Below are 26307 nucleotides of genomic sequence, written 5' to 3'. Positions count from 1 at the left end.
TCTGGACCATATTGAGTGATCTAGGAATCCTCCCCAGAACTATTGCAGTTGGTGATCAAACTGCTCAAATCAAACTATGCGCAGGTTCGATGGGGTGCACAAGGGAACACTACACCCAAATTTCCAATCTCTAAAGAGGTACGCCAAGGATGTGTGTTGGCTCCAACCCTGTTTTCACTATTTATAAATGGTGTGGTTAGTTATTTTTCTGATCACCCAACTGATTCTGTTGCGGGCATCAAAGTACCAATACTCATGTTCACGGATAATACTTTAATCTTATCCAAAACCCAAGCTGGGCTGCAGAAAGCCCTAGTACAGTTTGAGACATTCTGCACCGAACATGAACTATTGGTAAACGTGGATAAGACTAAATTTATGGTGTTACATAACCACAAAGTCATCAAGTCAAGGGTTGTTATGAATAACGAGTCTCTAGAGCAAACAGATTTATTCACCTACCTTGGAGTAAATATTAATTGTAAGCTAGATTGGAAGCCCCAGATAGAAATAATGGCGCTTAAACACTCACAAATAGCAGGGGTGATTTGGAAAGAACATAGGCTTTCTCAAACCAAGCCTGTTGGCCTCGTACTTAAGATCTATCATGTTACGGTTATGGTGTCCATTTTGTGTGGGGCAGAACTCTGGGGGTTTGAAAATTTGTCCTCATTAGCTCAGGCCCAAAACAGCTTCCTGAGAGGTCTGGTTGGTCTCCCCCAGAGTACTCCTCTTACTTCTTTATATCTTGACATGGGGTGTCACCCGCTAACCGAGGTCGCAAGGTTTAAACCATTGGCTTACTGGAGAAGGCTCTGGTCTACTCCGGAACTAGCCCACTATGCCTCAGCCCTTATGGGCATAAGAGGAAATGACACCTCCCATAAGATCAGATGGCTACAGCAGGTCAAAAGATCCTTGGTGGACATGGGCATGAGGCATCTCTGGGACGATCCAGCACACAACACATTTCCTCCCAAAAAATCATTCAAGGATGCGTACTGGTCTATGATTAGGTTCGGTATTTTGAGTCTTTCCGGGTCTATATGGTTGACCAGTGCCTTCTTGGATCATAAGCTGGATCCATTATATGAAGAATTTTGGGATTTTATAGCTAAGTCCATAGATAGAAAACGTTACTTTCAGTTTCGGATAGGAACATTGCCCACCAAAGTTTTCACTAAGACCTGGCACTCTTCCCAAGATACTAAATGTCTATTTTGCCAAAGTATGGATGAAACAATCTCCCATATATTTTTTGCGTGCCCAGCATATTGTTCTCCACGGAGAAAATGGCTCAAACCAATTTGTCTGAACTTTGGCACTAGGTCAAGTGTTGCTGCGCTAAGAATATTAAAGTCTAGTACCCAAGAGGCAACTGTAATAGCGAAGTTTTTGGGATGGGCCTGGAGAATAAGACAACAGATTGAAAATAAGCAGACTGCGACAATGATTACCAATGCTCTGTCTTCTGCTTAGTTTCCTAGTATTGTTATACATGGTTTATATATATCTATAAACTTTTTATATCTGTATATCTGCATAGGGGTTAGTTGGTATAGTCCATTATATGAAATGTTTCTCTTGCAGTTTGTACCTTTTTAAACATTTTTATAGGGGATTTATATCGGCCAGCTTTTAGTGAACATTTTTGTTGTCTTTTTAATATGTATCATTATATTATTTGTATAGTCTTTGATGAGAAATTGATATTTTATATGTCATGTTGTAAATATTCTTGTCTTTTATGATCAAATTGGTCGAAATAAAGACTAACAAAAAAGCAAGTTAAGTGTCCTTAAAAAGTTTCTCAGAGAGTCTAGATTGTGTCATGTTCTCATTAAGTTATTGTTGAATGATGATAGTAATAAAACAATTATAATTATACATTTTATGACGGTTTCTTTGTATCACATGCTCACAGCTTTACAGTGCTCTGAACAAAAGGTGTTCGTATCTAACAAATTATGGTTGCTCACATTATCTTCCTTGGACGAATGAAGGGCGGAGTCAGCGCTGCAGTTGTCATGACACCGCGCTTTGTTTTTTTAATTTTTTATTGCAGTGTGGCAGGCCAGCATGAGCGCTTGTTAATAGCTTTCCCCTTGTACACGGAGAATTACAAGTCCTAAAGTTCAAAGAAACAAGCACATGTGTGAATCTGCAGCTCCACATGCCAAGAACAGATCCATACTGGTAAGTAGCATTTTCTGTTCGAGGCATATGAGCTGCAGATCACACACTGTGCGTAGATTGCATAGCAGTACTCCTCTTTAGCGGCGACCACCAATATCTATTGCAGTAGTCTGAAATAGTGTTTCGAGTACAGCCTGGCCCACACTAGCTTGTTGCTTTGCCTGCACAGCTACACAATAGTGTTTTGTGAATGTGTGCGGTGCAGACCATGTAGCTGCTTTGCAGATGTCATCTAAGGCAATGTTCCCTAAAAATGCCATGGAAGCCCCTATTTTGCGGGTAGAGTGGGCTTTAGGAGGAATAGATAGTTCACGTTTTGCTTTATGATAGCAAATTTGTATACATTTGACAATCCACCTTGCAATCCCAGACTTTTATATGGGATTGCCTTTATGTGGTGGTGAGAGGGATACAAAAAGTTGTTTTGCGTAAAGGTTTTGTTCTGTCAATATAGTAAAGGAGTGCTCTTTTCACGTCTAGTGTATGAAGCGCTCTTTCTGCTACTGTTTGTGGTTGCGAGAAGAACACTGGCAACTCAACAGATTGGTTGAGATGGAAGGGAGAAATAACTTTAAGAAGGAATTTGGGATTTGTCCTGAGAACCACTTTGTTATGATGGAGTTGTAAAAATGGTTCTTGAATAGTTAGTGCCTGTAACTCACTGACTCTTCTCAGAGATGTAATGGCCATAAGGAAAGCGACTTTCCATGTAAGAAATTATAGCTCACATTTATGTAGAGGTTAGAATGGAGGACCCATTAATCTAGTGAGGACGATGTTTAAATTCCACAATGGAGAGGGTGATACCCTGGGAGGAATTATTATTTTGAGGCCTTCCATAAATGCTTTAATGGCAGGTACCTTGAACGATGACAAATGTGGTCTATTTTGCAGGTAAGCTGATATGGCAGCAAGTTGTAATCTAACTGATGTGTATGCTAGATTACATCTTTGAAGATGCAGCAGGTAACCTATGATGTGTTGAATGGATGCATCTAGAGGATTGATCGTGTTGTTGGTACAGTACATAACAAATCTTTTCCACTTGGCTGCATAACAGGTTCTAGTGGTGGGGCGCCTAGCCTCTCTGATAACGTTCATAAAATCAGGTGGAAGATTGAGGTAACCAAATTCTAGGACTTCAGGAGCCAGATCGCAAGGTTGAGCTGTGCTGGATGTCTGATCTCTTCATGGTTCTGTGTTAAGAGTTGTGGGGAGAGGTGTAGTTTTTGGTGCGGGATTACTGATAGTTCCAGCAATGTTGTGTACCATGGTTGTCTGGCCCATGTTGGAGCACATAGGATCAGTGTTAGTGACGGTTGTTGCAGCTTGTGCATCACTAATGGAACGAGTGGGAGAGGCGGAAAAGCATACGGAAATGTGCCTGACCAATTAATCCATATAGCATTGCCTTTGGACAATGGGTGTGGATATCTGGCGGCGAAGCTTGGGCATTTTGTGTTGAAATGTGTGGCGAAGAGATCTATCTCTGGATGCCCCCACATTTGGAAAAACGGTTGAAGAACTTGTGGATGAAGTTCCCACTCGTAAATCTGTTGTGTTTGACGATTTAACAAATCTGCCATCTGATTCTGAATTCCTGGAAGATGTTGGGCTAAAAGGAATATGTTTTGAGGAATAGCCCACCTCCATATGCTCTGTGCTAGTTGAGAGAGCTGCAGAGAGTGCGTCCACCCGTTTTTGTAAACAATACATGTCAATACATAATGTCCGTCCAGACTAAGACAGCTTTGCCCGATATATGTTTCCGGAAAGATTTGAATGCCAGAAAGATTGCTAGTAACTCCATATGATTGATGTGGAGTAGCCTTTGCTGAGGTGTCCATTTTCCCTGTATGGTGTGATGTAGTAGATGAGCTCCCCAGCCGGTGAGTGATGCGTCTGCTGTTAGCACAATCTGTGGAACCGGCTCTTGGAACGGTCGCCCTTTGGAAAGGTTTTTGGGTGTTCCACCACTGCAGAGAGTGATGTGTGCGGCCGTCCCCCAACTCCAGATCTGTTAGCTGACCTTGAGCTTGGTTCCACTGACGTGCTAAGCATTCCTGTAAGGGGCGCATCTGGAGTCTTGCATGAAGTACTATGAATATACAAGAGGCCATCATCCTTATTAGTTGTATAAACACTCGAGCTGGAAGTGAATGTTGCTGCTGGAATTGTGTTACAAGGGCTTGCATGCTTGCTATCCTGGCTGGATTGGGATATGCAAGGCCTTTTGAGGTGCTTATTGTGGCACCTAGATATTGATGGATGTGGGACGGTTGGAGGTGAGACTTTGTGAGGTTTATTGTAAACCCTAAGTTGTGAAGTAGTTGGATTGTGGTGTGTGTGTGTGACACACTGGGTATGTGACTTGGCTTTTATGAGCCAGTCGTCCAAATATGGGAAGTCGTGAATTTGTTGTCTTCTTAAGTGGGCGGCTACCACTGCCAGACATTTTGTGAAGACTCTGGGTGTTTTGGTGACTCCGAATGGGAGAACCTTGAACTAGTAACGCTGACCGTCCACTACAAATTGAAGATATTTCCTGTGAGCAGGGTGAATGGGAATGTGGAAGTAGGCGTCATTGAGATCTAAGGTGGCAAGAAAATCGCCTTGTTTGAGTAGATGAAGGACCTGTTGAAGAGTGATCATATGAAAATGGTCTGATTGTATGTAGAGGTTTAATGGTCTGAGGAACAAGATGGGCCTCAGGGTTCCGTCATTCTTTGGAATGCGAAAATACAGGGAGTAAACCCGTGTTTTGATAATGCAGGGGAACTGGTTCTATTGTATGTTTTTGTAGGAGGGAAAGCACCTCTTGTTTTAGAAGCGTTAAATGCTCTGTTGACATTGGACGCTGTTTGGGTGGTATGTTTGGGGGAGTTGAAGTGAGCTCTAGGCAATAACCGGATTGGATGATTTGTCTGACCCACCTGTCCGTGGTAATGGTGTTCCAGACAGGTAGGAACTGTAGCAATCTTCCCCCGACCGCTGTATAATGGTCCGGGGGGAGTGGAGGGAAGTCATTGTTTGGGGGGTGGAGGCGGTGCGAGTATTGATAGTTTTGCCTCTACCTTTGTTTTTATTGCCCCTGTAGCCTCCTCAGTAATAACCTCTGGTAGATGAGGTCTGGGTGGGACTTTTGTAGGAAGTGGAGGGGTTATCAGTGGTAAAACCCCTAGAGGCACCCCTATAAGATGAGCGACGAAAGGAACTTCTGGGAGTTTGCGATTGCAAAGCTCCCATTGATTTGGCAGTATCAGTATCTTTTTTCATCTTCTCCAAGATTAATCTACCCTAGGCCCAAATATATGTTCCTGGTCAAATGGTTGGTTTAGTATGGTAGTTTGAACCCCGAAATACATAGCCACGCAGGTCTGCGCAAAAGGACACTGGTATTAATAGCTCGGGAAGCTGTGTCTGCAGCATCCAGAGCACATCGAATGAAGGTATTGGTTATAAGTTTGCCTTCCTGGATGAGATCATTGGCCCTTGTTTTATATTGATCTGGAAGGTGTTGCAGTAGGGTCTCTAGCTCGTCATAGTGTGCCCTATCGTACCTAGCCAGCAAAGCCTGTGTGTTGACAATTCTCCATATGTTGGCTGCTTGGGACACTGTTCTTTTACCAGATGCGTCCAACAGTTTGGACTCCTTATCAGGAGGTGGAGCATCACCTGAGGTTTGGGAGTTAGCCCTTTTCCTGGCATTGGAGACTGCCAAGGAATCTAAGGGAAGCTGCCCTGTAATGTAAACAGGGTCAGCTGGGGCAGATTTGTATTTATTTTCCACCCTGGGGTTAATGACTCTAGCCCTACAGGATCTTTAAAGACTTCAGGAGCATGTTTGATTACCCCTTTTAACAATGGGAGAATGGAAGTGGACCTTTGAGATGGTGCAAAAGTGTCCATGAGGAAATCTTCTTCTATAGGGTCTGTGTGCAAATGCACACCGTGGTATTCTGCAGCTCTGTGTATGAGCTGAGTGAATCCTATATCCTCTGGAGGGGATGGTCTAGATGGGTAGATATCATCTTGTGGTGTATCAGGAACATCTGGTGTGCCATAATCGTCCCATGGGTCAATTGGGATATTAGGTTGACTAGGTTCCCCTAAAGGTTCATCATGCCCTTCCTCCCCAGAGGTGTCCTCATCATCCTGAGGTGGAGGAGATTGTGAGGGTACTGGAGATGGGTTAGGAGAGATGTGGTGTGGAGGAGGAGAAGGAATTCTTAAAGGAGAAGTGGCAATGTCTCTCTTCTTTAAAGGGCGTGGAGCTGGTACAGGTTTGTCCATTTTCCTTTTCCTGGAAGGACTAAGTATAAGTTGACCTGTCTTTGTGTCTATTTTGAGAGTTTTTTGGGTTGGATCAGGCCGAAAAAGCTCCTCCGTGTGCCAATTTTTTCGGGTCAGACTGTTTGTGTGGCACAAGTTTTGGAGTCGTTTTATGCTCCTTAGGTTTCGAATCTGGAGTTTCCTGGGTTCCGTTGGGGTCTTCGGAGCCGGTTGTTTGTTTGGTTCCGATGATTTTTTCGGATCTGAAAATTCAGTGCCAGTGGATTTCGGTGCCGAATGCACCGATGTGGAACCAGGCTTCGGTGTGGATGAAGACAGTGGTTTCTCTTTGGGTTTGCCTTTTGTCTTTGGTGCCGGGGATGGGGCTTCGGTACCAAAGGGTAGGCTGGCCCGAGTGGCCTGAAGGCTTATGTGTTGACATCTTTACCAAGCCCGAAAACGGGGCGTGGGAAGTTTTGTCCCGGTGTGCACCTAGGCCCGAAGGTGAAGGTGTTACCGAAGTCTTTTTGTGAATGGGTGGTGGTGGTGGTGGGGGGGGGGGGGATGGGGAGGGGGAGGGGGAGGGGGTCGACGGCAGTACTTATAACCTGCTGCCCTGGAGTGAGGTCTTCAACGTCAGACGTCAGCTTCGGAGGAGCTAATGTTGCCCTCTTCGATCTGCACCTGCTCCGGTACATTGATGCCTTCTTGGAAGATATCGTCCGGTATCGATGTTGATGATCGAGCCATGCTTCTTCGAGCCCGACGATCCCATATTGTTTTCTTGGACCAGAAAGAGGCACAAGCTGGACAGTCTTTGGCCTTGTTTTAAAACAAAAGCACAGGTGCACCACACATCGAAAAAACGGGAAGGATAATAATACAATTCATTCCCCACATCAAGATTATTAAAAAAAAGTTCATTTTTATTCAAAGATTTGCAGTAGTTGTCTCATTTTCAAAACACAAAATTGTAAATACAATTTGATCTTGACAACACAGCCGACGCGTTTCGTCCTTGAAGCGGACTTCTTCAGGGCATGTAAAGAGGTGCACGAACTAATCAATCCTATTCTGTATAGATAGAAACAATGCCAGATCCGAAAACTCCGTAGAGAATTTCCCTGGTTTCTTATGTTTGCTGAAATTATATTTGAGCGTGATATTCTATAGGAACATCATAAATTTAAACGGATGACCAAGTCACGTCATTTCAAGTGTAACAATCTTCACAGTCAATATGCGGCTGTGACGAGCTCCCGATCCGGAAATAACGGCTGGCGGGCAACGAGGAAAATAGCAAATAAGTCTTTGGCCTTGAGCTCGGGCGAAAAGCAGAGGTTACACAGCTCGTGAAGCTCAGCATGTGGAAACTTGGATCCACATTGAGGACACTTTTTGAAAGGAGTCGGCCAAATGATGAAGCTAGGCCCGAAGGCCTGTGTCGACGACCGGAATCAAATTCAAGTTTGTAGAGATGTGCGTCGAATGGGAAACTCGATCGCAACAATACCGAAGAATGGGTGAAGGATTGCGTGTCGAAAGGAAGAACGGTAACGACACCGAACTGGAGCGCGACGAACACATCCGAACCCGATGGCGGAAAAAAACAATCTGGAGATGATGCCCATGCGCACTATTGTCCAGAGGAGGAGTCACCTATCTTGTGACTTCCAAAGACTTATTCCAATACAACAACAAAGAACAAACATCCGGGCCAAACACCAGATGGCGTTCTATGCACAGTGTGTGATCTGCAGCTCATATGCCTCGAATATATATATATATATATATATATATATATATATATATATATATCCCAGCTCTGTCTCCACTTCACTCCATCCGAAGCACTCGCGGGTGGGTGCGGTTAGCGGTAGTGGACGCCGCTCTAAATTCAGGCTCAAATTCTTCTTCCTCAATTGAAGAATTACCGCACTCAGGGGGGCATTGAAAATTGCTTCTTTATTCAACGACCAAACAGCAAACAAAACAAACGCGTTTCGGCGAAAGCCTTCTTCGGTGTTCATTACACATCAAAAGGGGCATGTTTAAAAAGCGTAGTCATGGAGCTGCAAAATCAAAAAAGGACAATTTACATTTGTCTAACACGGGGGCCATTTTGAAGTGATACATTCAATTCATTTAGTTCATGTAAATGTATATCTCTATAGTATATCTCTCTATATGAGCGAATCCTATCCACATGATTAGTTGAATTAATCACTTGAAATAGAGTAAATTACAGAAATATCGCCGTGTATCTGCATATTTGGCACCTTGAGTTAAGTTGATTCGTCATAAAGCTCCAAGGTCAAGAAGGGACCAATATCCATTTATCTAACATGGGGGCCATTATGAATTGGTGCATTATATACAGTATGTTATACATGTCTCTTGAACATATACGTCCGTATGACAAAAACGATCATAATTCTATTATATCCACACCATTACTTGGACTTACCACCAAATATTCAAAATACTGCCGTGTATCGGCATTTAATAGATTGGATAAACTGTTCATATTACACTAAAATCAACATAATTAAAATAATTATAATTAAATCAAAACCATTATATTTAGACAAGTATTAACTGAATTCATACGGAAACAGCAAGAAAATTCATGAGCATAAATGTGTCTATAGGGCAACCTTCATCTATGAGCCTACAATATACCTGATACCTCTATTTAATGCCGATACTCAGCAATATTTTGAATATTTGGTGGCAAGTCCAAGTAATGGTGTGGATATAATAGAATTATGATCGTTTTTGTCATACGGACGTATATGTTCAAGAGACATGTATAACATACTGTATATAATGCACCAATTCATAATGGCCCCCATGTTAGATAAATGGATATTGGTCCCTTCTTGACCTTGGAGCTTTATGACGAATCAACTTAACTCAGGGTGCCAAATATGCCGATACACGGCGATATTTCTGTAATTTACTCTATTTCAAGTGATTAATTCAACTAATCATGTGGATATACATTTACATGAACTAAATGAATTGAATGTATCACTTCAAAATGACCCCCGTGTTAGACAAATGTAAATTGTCCTTTTTTGATTTTGCAGCTCCATGACTACGCTTTTTAAACATGCCCCTTTTGATGTGTAATGAACACCGAAGAAGGCTTTCGCCGAAACGCGTTTGTTTTGTTTGCTGTTTGGTCGTTGAATAAAGAAGCAATTTTCAATGCCCCCCCGAGTGCGGTAATTCTTCAATTGAGGAAGAAGAATTTGAGCCTGGATATATATATATATATTCACCTAAACAAAACATAGATTTCAGGGACGTTATAGTTAGAAATTAGCATTTAAAAAACCTTTCAAATTAACTGAAAAAACTATAGGTTTATCTAGACCATCCCCTCCAGAGGACACTATAGGTTTCAGGCATGTTATAGTTAGAAATGAGCATTTAAAAAACCTTAGAAATTCACTGAAAAAAACAGATGTTTCAGGGACGTTATAGTTAGTTGGACATTTCACTCTTACAAAACCAGAGAAATTCTGCCGTTATAGTTAGTTCAGCTAATTATAACTCGCGCCCCCGCAATGCACTGCTGATGACGCCACATATTACATCATTCATGACATGAATCATGTAATATGACTGACATGGTGAGTCCAGCCACCTCCGGGGTCTCTAATGTGGGGAAAGCTGCTTCAGTCTGTAGACAGGGGCTTCTATGTTCAGCCTTCTCTGTGGGTCTCTGTTCTGCGACGGTCTGCTTTAGCCCGAGCAGCAGCAAGGCTTCCTTCACTCTGGGAAGATCTGCGCCAGCCTGTGAGGGGAGGGGTCATTGTGCTCAGTGAACCACTCTCAAACTCTGTGCTGTGACGGCGGGGTGGGGGTCTCTTACAGCATGTGAGCCTTCTCTCTGGGATGCTGTTACAGCGAATTGAGAGAGATGTCTATTGTAGTCGTTTGAACAGCGAGCTCCCGTATTGTGTAAAGCTCAGCAGCGCGTACAGCATAAAATCTATGTGAAACTGTCCATTACCACAGAGGTCCGCAAATATCAGGAGTTGGGTGCTCTGAGAAGCCACAGAACAATGGTTTATTGTGAATCTCTGTTAAAACCTGTGGGGATGAGGAGAGATGTAACTGGACTGTTTGGAACTGTAAGGGGTGGGACAGCCACTCAACGGGAATAGTAAAACCAGTAACACACAAGCCCCTGCACCCCGAGTTTCTCTAATCTGTCCTCCGAAGCACTTCTCTGTTAAGGGCTGCTGTTCGCTCTGGAAGACGGGGGATTACTATGGCAGAGGGTCTTTCTTTCGTGGCACAGTCGCTCTACTTTGTATGGGAGAAAATCCAGATGGCATGCGAGCTAAAGAGTCTCTTCCAGCATATATGGAGAGGGCACCTGGAGCAATAAATTAATCACCCCAACTCTCTTGTCTTAACTCCACAGCCATTAACCAGTTACTCACCGTGCTTGACCGCTGCTGGTTCTAGTGCGCACAGGAAAAGGAATATTCCAAGCGCCTTCCCCATGGCGAAGGTATTCATCAGGTGCTGCCAGCCGAACCGTCGTCCGACGGCTTCAAGAGTTCACTCACCAAAGTAAAGCCAGCACAAGTGAAAACAGCTAATAAAATGTTGTCTTCCAAACAAACAGCTTTCCAAACATCAACTTCGAAGGTGTCAGGGGTTCCCGCACCACAACTGTCTGGACTGAAGCAAGGGAGGGAACTCGATGTGAGGCACAAGATGGCTGCCAACACTTCCTGGTTTGAAGTGTCGGCAGCCAATCAGAGGCAAGCTCGTGCTCGGGAGTTAGGCTCCACCCAGATATATATATTTTCCCTTTAATATCTCAAAAACTACTGAACAGATTTACACCATTTAAACAAAAGCGTGCTTTTTGGACCAATACCTTTCTCCCTGCCAAATATGGCGCAATTCCGTTCAGCAATTTGACCTGTAGCCTTGTTAAAGTTTCCTATGGAACTTGCATGGAGAAAACACGTTTTAGGACCTCCCTTTTTTCTCAGCCCCCCCCCCCCTGACTAATTACCCCCAAACTTTCAAGATAGGGGCTGATCTGAAAAGAGGAATGTTTTGGAAAATGTTGTAAAGATTCGTCAAATGACGCCAAAGTTATAAGCACATCAAAAAATGCTTTTCCCATGAAAACTAGGTTCTAACTATAACTATTTACTGGCGACCGCCAGTAGAATATATAATATATATATTCCAATGCTCACCTGCCTTCAAGAATGAGCCCGACATATTCTGAGGTTCCCAAAAGGATTTATTCAAATTTCAACCCCATGAGTGATGCAGAAAGTCTGGAAACGCAAGGCAGACAGGTTTCAGCAGTTGTGCTTTCTTCAGTGCCGGTTTCCAAGCCGACTTTCTCACTGAGGGTTGATTTAAAAGTCCTGTGACGTTTCCATGGCCACTCCCATTCTCATGATGATACCCCACCTCTACTTGCAGCTGGCAATCATCTCGTGCACCACTGAGACCAAATGCATGCTGGTTATTGAAGGTCGCCGTGGAGACCCATACAGTGAAGGGCCTCTCAAACACCAAGTGATGTCCCAACAATGTGGCTCACCGAGCCTCGCAAACCAGCAGACTCCGGTCCCAGTGGCATTGGGTGTAAATTACTGGAATCTGGAGTGACCTCTGCAGTTAATACTGCATCCTCTCTCCTGATGCGGTCAATATCAGTACTAATGACTCGGAAGAGGGGGCAACGCGCTGTAGTGAAATACAAAGTCCAAACAGTGCTGGCTGGCGCATCACACCAGAGCGAGAGGGCATGCAGGTGGCCAGTGTCAGCAGTACTAGCAAAACAGAGTCCAATGCTCACTGGCCATCAAGAATGAGCCCGACATATGCTGAGGTTCACAAAAGGATTTATTCCAATTTCAACAGCACGAGGGATGCAGAAATTCTGGAAACGCCAGGCAGACGAGTTTCTTCAGTGCCGGTTTCCAAGCCGGGTTTCTCACTAAGGGTTGATTTAAACGTCCTGTGACGTTTCTATTATATATATATATATATATATCTATATCAAAATACTCCGTCCCTCTGCAGCTTCGCGCCAAAGACGGAGACGGACCACAGTTGAGTGCCAGATAGCGTGATTTATTTAGCTTGCTCGGTCTGACGCGTTTCGGTTCGAAAAATGAACCTTGATATATATACATACTTAACAGCAAATGGATATTTTTCAACATTCAGACAAAAAGGGAAAAAGAGAAATGTTCATCAGAATGGTTAATGGGAGGGTAGGAAGGCTCACCTTTACTGAAACAGATGTCTCAGCACCACCTGTCCCACCGCAGCATCTCTCATCAACTCGAGTCCAAGCAATAATGCTTGGTGAACGTATGTGGCCTCTTCCAGATTGCTGCTCTACAAATGTCTGATTGGGACACACCAGCAAACACCATCGATATAGACACTGCTTTAATTGAATGAGCACGAACCTGTGATCGCAGGGGCTGACCTGCTTGCTGGTAACAGACAAGAATTGCACTAGAAATCCATCTCGAGATGCTCTGTTTTGTTAAAGGGAAACCTTTTCTAGGCACGCTATAAGCTACAATCAGTTGATTGGTTTTGCGGAAGGATTTTGTTCTATCCAGATAAAACTTTAGGCAGCGTTTTAAGTCTAAAGAATTGTAATAGTAAATGCATTTATATAGCGCTTACTACCCCTTACGAGGCATCAAAGCGCTTTTTCGATGAGCAGCACGCTACTCCAGAGCCCATAAATGATTAGTGTTGAATTAGTATAGTGAAATATAAAAAAGTAATTTGAGTGGTGTATACGTTAGTCAGTTATTTGGATTCAGAAGGATAGCGAGGGATAGAAGAGGGAAAAAGGTTTGCATTTATATAGCACTTGTTACCCCCAATGGGGTGTTGAAGCGCTTTCTGGGTGAGTAGCACGCTGCTCCGGAACCCATTAAAGGATTAGTGGTGAATTAGTATAGTGAAATATTAAAGTAATTTGAGTGATGGATATTAGTCAGTTATTTGGATTGAGAAGGATAGCAGAGGCGTAGAAGAGGGGAAAAAAGTTTTTGGGTTTTTTTTGCATTTAAATAGTGCTCGCTACCCCCGATGAGGTGTTGAAGCACGTTTTTTCGGTGAGTAGCACGCTACTCTGGAACCCATAAAGGATTAGTGGTGAATTAGTATAGTGAAATATGATATTTGGCAAGTGTACATGTTAGTCTGTTATTTTGATTGAAAAGGATAGTGGAGGGATAGAAAAGTGAAGGATTTAGACTTTTCTTTTGGAGGTCATAGCAGTAGTAGGAGGCTTGGGATGAGTAAACCGGGATGTGGAGGGGAAGAGTCAGAGGGAAGAGTTTAGAAAGGTTTGTTTTGGGGGATCAGTATAGTAAAGGAGGTGTTTGATGGTGCAAGGAGGGGTAGAGTAGGGGAGAGTCTAGAAAGGGCTATTTTTGGGATCATAGTAGTGGTATGGGAGGAATGAGAGAGTGGATGTAGAGGATATATTGATAGAGGTATAGGGTGAGAAATAGGGTAGTCCACTGGAAAGCGTACTAGAAAAAGGGTTGAGATGAGTCAGAGTTGAGATACAAGATATACTGAGAGAGGTATAGGGTGAGAAATAGAGTAGTGCATTGGATAAGCTGAATTAGAAGAACATAATAAATATATAGACCCATAAGTACATGGAAAGTTTATAAATGCATAAAGGAAGTACGTATATGTAGATTAAAGATATTGATAGAGGTATAGGGTGAAAAATAGGGTACTGCATTGAATATGCTCTTTTGGAAGAAAAGTAATAAATATATAGATTCAAGTACATGGAAGGTATATAAATGCATAAAGGCAGCAAGTATATGTAGATTAAAAACGCATTCGATAAACTGTTTTTTAAGTGTTGTACTTCGAATAATTTCTTTTTTCAAATAAAAACCCCCCAATTATTCTACATGTTTATATAAAGCAATACACATATATGGGTACATATCTATAGTACCAATAAACGCTTATATACAGAGGGATCTGCTGTATATTTCTGTTTACGTATGGTGCTTATGTGGGGAAGAGCCAATTCTTGAGAAGTTTTCTGAAGATAAGGTGGTTGTCAGTGGATCTTATGTTGGAAGGTAAAGAGTTCCATATTTTGGCTGCTTGAACAGAGAAGGATGTGCCACCCATGTTTTTTTTCTAGTATATTGGGATTTTGAGGCCAGGTGCCACTCTAGAGCAGAGGTCCCTATGCTGAATGCGCTTGGTGATTTTATTCCTGATGAAGAGTGGTCCCATTCCATGTGTAGCTTTGTGGGTGATACAAAGCAGCTTGAATGTGGATCTTCTGGCAACGGGTAACCAATGCAGGGCTTTCAAGGCAGGGGAGATGTGGTCTTCCGGTTTGATATGCAAGAATAGTCTAGCAGCCGAGTTCTGAATCCGTTGTAGTCTTTTCATAGTCATTAAAGGTGATCCGTGGTAGAGGCTATTGGCATAATCTAGTTTGGACAGAGAAAGGGAGATGGTAGCTTGGACCTTGTGTGGAAATCCCAATTGGGGGAAGATTCGTCGCTGAGATTTTATAGTAACAAAGCTTGATCTTGCTAGTTTGTCCACATGGGCATTCATCAATAGCTTGGAGTCCATCGTCATTCTGAGGTTTCTTAATTCCTTCGATACTTTAGGCAATGATCCCAGTTCATCAGGCGGCAAGCGGGTCATAATGTTTCCAATCGCCACACGTGAGTATTTCCGTTTTGGAAGCATTCAATTTGAGATGGCTCCAAGTCATCCATTGATTCACGGCTCTGAGACAACTGAAAATTGGTGAGTTGCCAATGTTTTTGGAGCATTCCAGTTGAAGGAGTATTTGTGTCATCTGCATAGATATAGCACGTGAGGTGAAAATTATTGACCAGTTCTGGTAATGACTTCATGTAGATGTTGAAAAGCATGAGCAAGATGATAGAGCCTTGAGGGACCCAGCTTTTGTGGTGTACGGTTTAACCGAGCAAGGTGGGGTATGTATGACATTAGTTCTGTTTCGAAGGTAGGACGTGATCCAGTCTAAAGCAGTTCCCTCTATGCCGGCTTCATCGGGGCTTTGTATCAGAGCGTGATGGTCCACCGTGTCAAAGGCAGCCGGGAGGTCCAAGAGAAGTAGCGCAGAAACCCTGTTGCATTCAACTGTGTTCTTCAGGTTATCTCAGATAGCAAGGGGGCAGATTCTGTGCCTCTTCCCGGACGGAATCCTGTTTAGAAGTCTGAACGCATGCATTGTCTTCAATGAATTGTAACATGTGGGCGAACGCTGCTCTCTCTCTGTTTGCCCAGGAAAGGTCCATTTGTAATGGGTCTGTAGCTGTCAGGGTTCATCAGGTCAAAGTTTGTTTTCTTCAGTAAAGGACTTATGTATGACTTTGAGTTCTTCCTGAAATATTACCGTAGTTAAGGAATCATTGATGATTCTTCTTACTTGAGTGACAGCAGAGGTTGTTAGAAGAATTGTCTAGAAAGTTTGCGGTGGACACAGATCAGAAGGGCTGCCGGCAAGCCTGCTTGCTTTGACCAGGTCAATAAATTCATTGTGTGAAATGTGTTGGAAGAAACGGAGAGGCTGAGTTAGAGTATTCTTGGATTGTAGTTTTGTAAAAGGGTTGGTGCTGGTGCTTTGTCTCTGTTTTAAGTAGGAGTCCAAAATGTCTGCTTTGTTCGTGTAATGATTTGCCAGTTTGTCTGTGAAATCTTGAGTAGCGGGATGAGTTCCTTCTAGGCACTTTGGTTTACGAAAATCATTGAATATTTTATATAATTCTTTGCACATTTAGCATTTTGAATCCTGTCTGAATAGTACCTTTTCTTTGCTTTTTTGATAGCCGACTTGTATAATCTGTTAATTTTCTGTAGGCAAAGTTTGTCATGTTTGGTTTTTGTTTTAAGCCAGGCACGTTGCAGCTTTCTAATTTATAGTTTTATGTCTTTTATCTCTGCATTTCTCAAAGGTGCTTGTTTTCTATTGTTCTGTTGTGTTGTTTTGAGTGCTATCAGGATATCAAAAGCTTCCTGTAGCCTCTCATAGTTTAACAGAATGTATTGTTTCCAGATCTGTACTGGATGTTAGTTGTGTTTCTAAATGTAAGGTGTTTTGAGGTGAGTCGCTTAGTGTGGTTTTATATTGGAAAGTAAGCAAATGGTGGTCTGACCATGTGACTGGAGTTAGAGTTTGAAAGATAACTAGTTCGGTATTAGCAAAAATGACATTTAGGATGTGTCCAGTGCTGTGTGTGGGTTTGTGGACAATCTGATGCAGGTTCAGTGCATCTAGGTCAGCGATTATGGTTTTTGGATGGGTCATATTGGTTTTGTCAAACCAAATGTTGAGGTCACCCATAATGGATAGGTTGGAGTGTATTGTTATCAGGTTTGAAACAATGTCTAGAAGTGCGTCTGGGAAGGTCGCCTTGCTAGGTGGAGGTCTGTAATGGAGCAGGAAGTTACAGGAGGAAGACGGTGTAGGATTGCATCTGCTGAGAAGAGCCTCATAATTATTTATGGAGATGTCATCAACTTTAGAGATATGTAATGTTTGCCTGAACACAACAGCTAGGCCACCTCCTTTTTTGCCTATAAGATTCTGGGTGATCGCTTCATAGCCTAGAGGAACGGCTTCATGCAGGATTGGAGCTATATCATCTCCCAACCATGATTCAATTATAAATAGTATGTCTGGTTTTGCGTTAGTGAGAAGGTCATAGATGTGATATTTGTTTTTAGAGAGAAATCAAGCATTTATTTGTAGACAGTTTAGAGAATGTGCTTTGGTGACAGTGAGACTTAGTTTCGTAGAGGAGTGATCAGTATTGTGTGGGTTAGTAGCAGGTGTGATTTTAGTGCTGGTATTATCTGTATTAGGATAGCAATTGTGTAGCTGTTCTGTAATGTGTTCCTCGTCCAGCAGGCTAAGAAGGCATTTTGATGGGTCTGCGTACTTAGGTGGTGGAGACGGTGTTTGAGAGTGAGTTGGTGTGCGGTGTTCTTTTTGTAGTGTAACCTTGTTGTGCAGTAGACATGGAGAAGCACAGTTGTAATGTGTGGCACGTTGTTTATATTGTTTGCGTATGTTTAGGGCGGAAGGTGTATGAGTCAGGGGTGGTGGTGCAGCCTGTGGGTCATGTAGTAAGCTTCTAAATTCTCCAATGGATGAGAGGCGGTTAGAAGAGTTGCTGTATGTGTATTAGTTGTGGTGGAAGAGAGAAAGCTTTGCATTGTGGGTTGTTAATTTGTGTAATTTGAAAGGTGGGTGCATGATTGTATTTTGTAACTAAGTATTATGAGGTGTTGTGTTTGAGAGATTCTGTTGTGCTGATGTGTGTGACATTTTTGTTTTTGAGGAGTAGTGAAAAGAGGTGCTGATATATTTGTTTTATCAGATGAATATGTATGTCTAGTATTGTTTGCGAGGGGAACTTGTAAGGTAAAGGAGATGGTGATGTTTGTGAGTACAGTGTATGTTGTGTGTAGGTGGAGATGAAGTAGATTTATGACTGTTTTAGACCTGTTTGCTGCAAGAGGTAAAATGTGTGGTGCAGTGGTTAATGTTGTGTTGTGTTATTGTGGTAGAAAGAAGAGGAGGGTGTTGGATGGACAAATGATGGAAGGCTGATATGGTTTTGTTAATGATAAAAGGGGGCCCGTTAGGAGAAATTAGAGTGGGGAGTGTGTGTCTGGATGGGTTGTATTTAAGTATGGTATGGTGTGTTGTGTTACTGATGAGTGGATTGGTTAGTGGTATAAGATAGAATTGTGCACTGTTTGTAGATGATGGCGGAAATGTGTGGTTGCTGGGATAGAAGGGTATATAGGTGTGGTTTTGTATTGTGTGCTGGTACATTGATTTGTGCATAGAGTTGATTTGTAGTAAGCGGAGCTCGTTCAGCTGCCGTCTGAGGATTTGGAAAGAAAGATGTTACGATGAATGTCCGAGGGGACTTTGGGGAAAACTTTGGATTGGTTTGTAGGATCATCCCATCATGTTAAAACTGCAAAAAGGGTTCATATATGGTGAAAGCTTGAAGTTCACTAACTCTTCTTGCACATGTTAGGGCCAGAAGAGCGATTTTCCATGAAAGGAACTTTATGTCAGTTCTGTATATCAGTTCAAACGGGTGCTTCATAAACTGAGGAAGCACTGTGTTGTGTTGCCATGTTGGAGGAGATTTCACAGATGGAAAGGTCCTGAAGAGTCCTTTAGGGAATTGTTTTATCAATCTGTTAGACCATAAGGATAGGCTCTCAGTTGATCTCCGGAAATGGGACATAGCCGCTAAGTGTACTTTAATCGAAGCATGAGCTAAACCTGAATTTTGCTAGATGGAGGAGATATGGTAAGACTTCCTCTGGGGATGAATTGAGGAGATGCATCTTAGCCGACCTACCCCAGATACAGTATCTCTTCCATTTTAAAGAATAAGTGGGACCACTGCCTGCTCTTAAAAAATGTTTTTACAAACATTCACAAAGAGGAATGGGTCCTTTGGGGACCCCTTCCCATTTACAAATGGGTTACCACCTACTTGAAGTATGTGGTAAAATGCAAATGTTTTGCAACCGCATTTCAGTCCCAAAACATTCCTACATACCGATGCGATTCGGTATTAGGAAGGGACACCCTAAACACGCCCCTTCCTAATAGCGTATCACTAACCTATTTTGCAATTCGGTAATAGTTATCGAATCGCAAAATAGGGTTTGGTACATTGCGAAAGCCTTTTTTCTGGGTGCAAACAGCCAGATATGCGAATCAGGCTGTTGCGACCTTAAAGGTACATAGGAATGGGACTTAAACAGTGTAAACCGTTTTAGTAGAAGTAAGAAACGCGTGCAGCAGGGGGGGGGGGGAAGAGTTAACAAATAAAAGTTCCACACCAAAAACGAATGTACACAGAAATTCGGCAATGGAAACTCATAAGCGCCCCTTTTAAGATATATTAAATACAAGAGATTTCACAAGCACAGCGCAAGAGCTGTGCAGGGGAAACCTAAAAAAATAACTTTCAGGTCCTGGCCCCGTCCACTGGGGGTGCAGGCTCATCCAAGTCAGATGCCCCCGCACCTTCCTCGTGGGGATGGGCGCATCTGTGGTGGAAGAGGAAGGGGACCTCCCGGCCTGGGCCATTGCGCTTGCAGGAGCCACGTCGCCTGTCATGGTTGATGAGGCGGGCCAGCTCCCTTCATGGAACCTTTGTGATTCTGTCCTCCCCGTCTCCAACGGAGGAGGTGAGTTCTTGCACAGTGGCTAGGTCTCCGTGGGCCATTCCCCGTCCGCCTCAGGAGTGTCGAAGAAGAAAGATTTGCCTGGCGAAGAACTGTTTCTCTATCTTTGAAATTCAGTATCTTCCTAATGATTGGGAGTGAGGGGACCCCTGGAGGACGGGCTGCTGCCAAGAGCCTGTGGGCCAGTTCTATAGGAAAAGCGAGGAAGTTGTCCCTCAGGGACCCATGACAGGATCCATTTCTTGAGGTAGTCCTCAGGAGCTGCTCTCTCAACCCACTCAGGGAAGCCCACAAACCGGCGGTTGTTCCACTGGGTCCAGTTCTCTGCATCCTCAGCCCAGATCTCCCAACTCCGGGACTCCTTGGTCAGGTGTGCCATCTCTGCCTTCAAGATTGACACAGTCCTCTAGGTCCGATATCGGGCACTTGGTGCCAGCGACGTGCTCCGGTACGTTGGAGAGATCTTGCCGCAGAAATGCAACTCTGCAACCCAACCTCCTCAATCCTGGACTCCAGCGCAGAAAGAATGGCCTGGATGGCAAGAAGAATATTGGTAAAGTTCAGTTGTCCCACCAGTTGTGAGGGGAAGCACCTCAGCAGAGTCGTGTTTGGCGGCGGGGGCCTACGGATCCATGAAATTCTATTTTCGATTGCCCCTGTGCAGGGTGGGGGGCCATAATAGAACCGTGAGACAGTGTAGTCACAGCGGCTCAGCTTAAAGTAGACCAAGCAGTCTCCTGGAAGAGAGACAGCACAGGGAAGAAGCACAGCTGAAGCGCAGGTGTAGGCCTCTGATGTGGGCTGAGAATACGGGTGAGAAAAGTGCTGAACGGCCTGTACGGGGAGATAACCACCCTGGCAGCACAATCAGTCAGGTCCTCCCTCCCACCAGCCACGGCAGGTGGTCTTCCGTGGGGGTAAATTCCCGCTGGGGCAGTCAGAGGGCAACCTTTGGGCTCCAGCACCTCAGGAAGTGAAGAGCAACACAACTCAAACCCTAGGGCTCACTGCAGCCAGTTTGGGCAGCATACAGAATGAGGGCCCTGGAGGGAAGAGAAAGCAGCGTCAAGTCCCACCGGGCCAGTCCAATCACTGTGGGCATAAGAAAAGCCCGACAAGGCCCAAGACGTCTCCAGGGCTGGCCGCCACTGGTTGGGGCACTCCCAGCCCGTGTTCCAGAGGTCTCGCCTTCTGTGGTTGTCTCCACCTAGGCAGCGGTGTAACCAGGGGAATGTGACACAGAGCCCCTCAGGGGGCTCCCCACCACACAGGCACCCAATCTAGGCCGGGGCCGAAGCAGGCTCACCTTGGAGGGCTACCCCACCCGGCGGTCCAGGCCTCACCCAGTCTGCACTCCGGGACACAGAGTCAATTGCCGTGGGGCCAGCCACTCTGCAGGAAGAGGGCCAAAGGGCCGGGTATGGAGGATGCACTGAGTCACTCCAGGCCACAAGGCATCTGCAGCCCCAGCCAGCAGGAATGAAGGAAGGCGTCCTTAGGTGATTGTAAAGAAAAGCCTAGTCTGTGCCAGCAGCAGGATTAAGATAGAGTCTCATTCAGAGATCTCACGAGAGAAGTCCACCATCTTGGCCAACCAGGCCATACCCCAATTTGACCTGATTTTAATAGAGATATATAACTCTCATGAGCTTTGGTGCTTGGTTAATTGTCTCATCAACAATATTTTATGATGTGGGTTATGTAAACACTAGGCGAAGGTAAAGGTGTAGATTTTGTAATGTGATATTGTGAGTTAGCATTTTGATTACAAGTATTTTGATTACAAATATTCATACCAAGTGGAATTCAAGGCATATTAAATGTTTTATTATACTAATTGTCTCAGGTTTTAAGCAAGGAAATTAATATTAATGTTTTATAGATTTTACGGTTCGAGTACAAAATGTGTATTGTTTGTATTGCCTTACTGGCATGATATCAAACTACTAAATAAATACAATGCACTACTTGACCCTACATATCAGTACTCTATTCCATAACTACAATCACCCAAGACAGTGGGTGTTTTTTGGATGGATGGAAGCAGTCCCTGCAGAGGCTGTAATCTCCTAAAAAAGAAATGCTGTGCCCATGCACTTCTTTTCTTTGTTTACAAATTAAGCAATACTCATCCCTTTTTCTCCACTTATCCCAGGTACTCAGAAAGTACTTGAAGCACCACAATCCTCTTCAAACCCTCTCCTGGAATGAGTTTACTTTTCCCGTTATTTTTCCTTGCCCACTTCTATCTTTCTACTACCTTCCTTTCTATCTTTCTACTTCCTTTTCTCATCTTCTCCAGCACATCGAAGCTTTAGTGGTGTCTAGAAGACAAGGTGATGGTGCAATACAAGACACTCACAATAAATAAATATTTCTGTATTGTACCTATTCGGCACACTGAATGGTGACATGAATAACCTGTACAGCACTCCAAAGAAACTAACATAGGTGTTGAAATCAATTAGCAAGCAGACTTCCCTAGCCATGCGGTTTTGCAAGAGGAACGCAAACTGATCTTTTCCTGTATTCTAGTGGTAAAATACCGCACAAACCACCTCGACTATCTAAACCCTCTTTAATCTTAATAGAACATTCAAATGCTTGGTAATGAAGGACTTGCACTGACTTGTTTTTTCAGAATGCTCAGAGAATTACTTTCACTGGAAGCCATCATGAACTCCATAATTATTGGTGTTCAACAAGTTTTTGAATCAACTTCTGTTTCAGAGGCGAGCTGTAATGCTGACTTTCCACTAAAAGTGAATGAGTACACATATTGGCATATTACACTACTGAAAGTAAAAATAGACGATGTAGAAAACCTATTCATCACTATATTAAACTCACATCAAAAAGGAATGTACAAACAGCATTTAATGTTGTGAATTTAGGTCCAATAAAAGATATCAGTCAAATATCTCTAAGTGGCATACACACATGTTGCACAAACATTTCCCATTCTGCCTCTATTTAACAACACGTTTGTTAATCAATCATGATGCAAAAATAAATCCCTTTTTGGTTTGAGATGACTACTGATGCAATATTTGAGAGTAAATGCCAAAGACTGAAGGTCTGGTTCCTCAATCAAGCAGCAAGAAAAAGAGAATTTGGCTAGATTTTTCTACAGAAAAACAAAACTTTGTTAAACTGTCCTCACAATTTAAAGCACATTTTTAAAGTAGGGTAGTTAGGTTGGCCATAGTCCACATCTTAACAGGGTCGTGATGATCCAAGCACTGTACTCCTTCTACAGTCCACCAAATGTAGTTTGTTTTTGCATGCGCAAAATCAGACAAGTGGTTCAATTTATCATGCATATCATTCATGAGATAGGCAGGTCTACATTTATGTTAAACATAATTACTTGGAATATTAAAGTGTTACATGCCTGCTGGTGTGCTGAAAATTTACCCAAACGCAAGTCAAAGAACACAATTCAAGCAATTACAAATAATTTTCTTGGGAAAAACTCTGAGCCGTGGTAGTGGACCACCACCCAGTGTGCATCATACAAAACCGTTACATTTTGGACATAATAACTAAAGTTTGAGACAGGTTCAGAGATAATTGCAACATACCAGCATTGACTCTAATTGGCAGCAGCCCTAAACTACAGTTTGCAAAACTGCACTTTGCTCTTTTTTTGGAAGAGCAGTACATAATCAAATTGCTTAAAGTCACCATCCTCTTATCAAAGCACAAAAACGAAATGAGCACGACATCCATTTCTGGTTCATTATGAGACCATTTGGAGCCAGAGTGTGAAATATATTTGTAAAAAGTGTATAATGTGCAAACAGAGCTTTGCTACCTACCGTCCTACATATCTTAAGTAGACATGTATGTTTACTGGTTTGGTTTCAAAATATTGTCTCTTTAGAGCACCCTACACTGTCTGTACTTGATTTTTCGTGTTTAATGCTAAATGGCATATTTAATAAAAAATGAGTGTGCAAAATGCTTTGCAGTAAGGCACATATCTATTATTATAAGATTTCTCGAGCGGTTTTAATTGTTGTGCGTTACTGAAGCCTACGTTACAGTATGTTTGCTTTACACCTGGTAGTTCTGTTGCTTACATTGACTTGATTCAGCAAAAGTAGCCAGTACAAAAACTCCCTAATTTCCAGCCAATTTGCAAAACTGTACACTCAGTGAGAGGTGCATGTTTAAATGGAACTTTGGCTAAAACAAATTGAAAGTGATGTTCCCTTATCTTAGGATTCTGGGGTGCAGCTTTCTTTCAGTGAGCAGTGGTTGTCCAACATGCAACATTTGCAGCAAACATGTGCTGCTGCCTGAAACCTTCTGAAGGACTCAGTAGGAAAAAGACAGTCAACAGACATGAGTTCAGTAATATTACAGCTGAGACATGAGGGCTGTGTGTGTGTGTCTTCCAAGTGCCGACACACCCAGAAACGCTAAAATATGCAATCTCAAAAAATTGTGTTTTCGTTTAATCGGTGAGTATTTTTTAAATACGGTGGTGGCTATGAGCACAATGGAGGGATAGCACATGCATCCCTCCATTAGTATGTGAAATAAGCAACTGTGAAGATGCCATCAACTTTTACCGCTCCCTTGACAGTACCTAAATGTTCCCAGTAGCCCCTTTAAAAGATCGCCTTAAAAACCCTCACTATACTCAGTAAATTAACTAAAACAAGCTAAATAATATATCCCTGTACAATAGTAAAATCTGTACAATGTTTCCAGTGTTTCCTTTAACACATATTAACATATATATATTTATATATATGCATGTATAAATATAACAAAAAGTAGCAGAGATCATGCACTGACAGTTATAAAATTCAAGGGCACTTGTAGACTCTAGTACTAAGGTCCATGAAGTCCTACTAAATGTCCTGTACATTAACCTAAAGGTTGTTCCAGTGAATTTAAGATCCAAGTTTAGCATATTTCATTGAATGCGCTGTAGCTAAGTTTATCCTTGCACTGACATTTCCAAGAGGTGTCCGGTTCCCTGTTCATCGGTAAAGTAGTTGTAGGGTTTCAGTGCAGCTGGACCCCTCGACTCTTTCTCGTCCCTTGTACATCAATGTAGCGTTTTGGTATCAAGCCGATGAGATTCCAGTTTCAGAGCGGTGCTTGATATTCATTGCAGGTTAACTTGAAGAGAAAAAGATAGCCAGGTATCTTTCAACTTTTTCTGGAAGCCAAAGAGAATGCAGTCACTTCACTCCGTCACCATATCTGTAAATATGTTGATGAGGTTGTCGAGGCCCCAGAGATAGCCATCTTCCCGATTGCCTTCCTCCCAAGGTAACCTATGATCAAGTGTTTGCTTGTCTGGTAGCATTACGGTTTTTCCAAAATCAATCATCCATACTTTGGCATGTCCCACCTTGTCATGGACAAACAGCAAAGAGCTGCCTACCACCTGCAAAGTGAAACAAACGTTTTAGATTTCATGATCGTCAGAATGAATCCAGATCTGTCGTCAACAACAAGGAACAACAGAATACAGAAGATTGTTTTAAACAAAAAAAGGCTTGTCTGGTCTTGTAAAGAAACGGTGTCAGTTGACTTCAAAATGTATATTTAGTTTACACATCACATCAGTTGAGTGATAGATATTTATATAAAAGGTTAGTTTCTAGTGCGCTTATATTGTATAATTCACATATGTTGACCAAGTGCAACTGTCTGTATAAAGTATCTGCAGTTACATTTGTTAGTTTTACTTGCAAGTTGTACAGAGAATGTTAAAATATTTTCTTGAAACACGAAAGAAAAAAAAAAAAGAATGAAAATAACACCGGCAAACGCATTTGCAGAAAAATACTTGAATCTTTTTAAACCGCACAAATCCAACAACACTGTCTCTATAAAAAGCCAATGCTTCCTGGTGAGATTTTTCTTTCATTTTTGGAAAAGGCTGCTCGACGCCCTCAAACTCAAGAGTAAAGTTTGGGTGGACCTCATTGAAACATATAGCAGATACCCATGTTGATGACTTGCTTTTGAAAGTTTCAACAATAAATTGGTAACGCTGACTTGCATGACGTATAACCAATTAGATACTTTCTCAAAATGAAGACAACAGATTTTCATTTTTTCTACACAATACAAACTCACTTCATATCGTCTGTACTTTTATATAACATGATTATCAACTAGCTTCTTAACCAATAACTGGCCCCAACATCAACGTAGGCTTTTGCGATTCCTTAATTGCGATTATTAAGGAATCGCAATTAAGGAATTTCAAAAGCCTATGCATGTAGGAATCGCTATAAAAATAGCGATTCCTACACATTCCTTAATTGCAACTCGCAAATTGCGAGTCGCAATTAAGGAATGCCATCCAATTCATTGCTATGGGCCTCCAGGCCCATAGGAATGAATTGGAGATTGCATGAGCAATTTGCGAGTACCAGTAAGTAGTCGCAAATTGCTCATGTAATTTCAAGGGTGCAAGGGTGTCAAAATGACACCCTTTTGCACCCCTGAAATTGATCTGTGCACATATGTTGCACACACACATGCCCTAAGGGCATGTGTGACGCAACATGAAACTTTGAAAAATGCACA

General features: G+C 42.7%; 1 protein-coding gene across 1 annotated transcript in view; it reads right to left on the bottom strand.

Moving 5' to 3' along the window:
* Nucleotides 1–22602: 22602 nt before the first annotated feature.
* ITPKC (inositol-trisphosphate 3-kinase C) overlaps nucleotides 22603–26307 on the bottom strand; it is a 506565-nt gene continuing 502860 nt past the window's right edge. The window contains exon 10 of the mRNA XM_085625774.1: nucleotides 22603–25153. Within this exon, the coding sequence (XP_085481900.1) occupies nucleotides 24950–25153 (204 nt within the window). The 3' untranslated portion in view covers nucleotides 22603–24949. The remainder of the gene's footprint in view (nucleotides 25154–26307) is intronic.

The sequence above is a fragment of the Triturus cristatus genome, chromosome 9 (genome assembly GCF_964204655.1).
Source record: "Triturus cristatus chromosome 9, aTriCri1.1, whole genome shotgun sequence".
In the NCBI taxonomy this organism is placed as follows: domain Eukaryota; kingdom Metazoa; phylum Chordata; class Amphibia; order Caudata; family Salamandridae; genus Triturus; species Triturus cristatus.
This window is presented reverse-complemented; position numbering and strand designations above follow the sequence as displayed.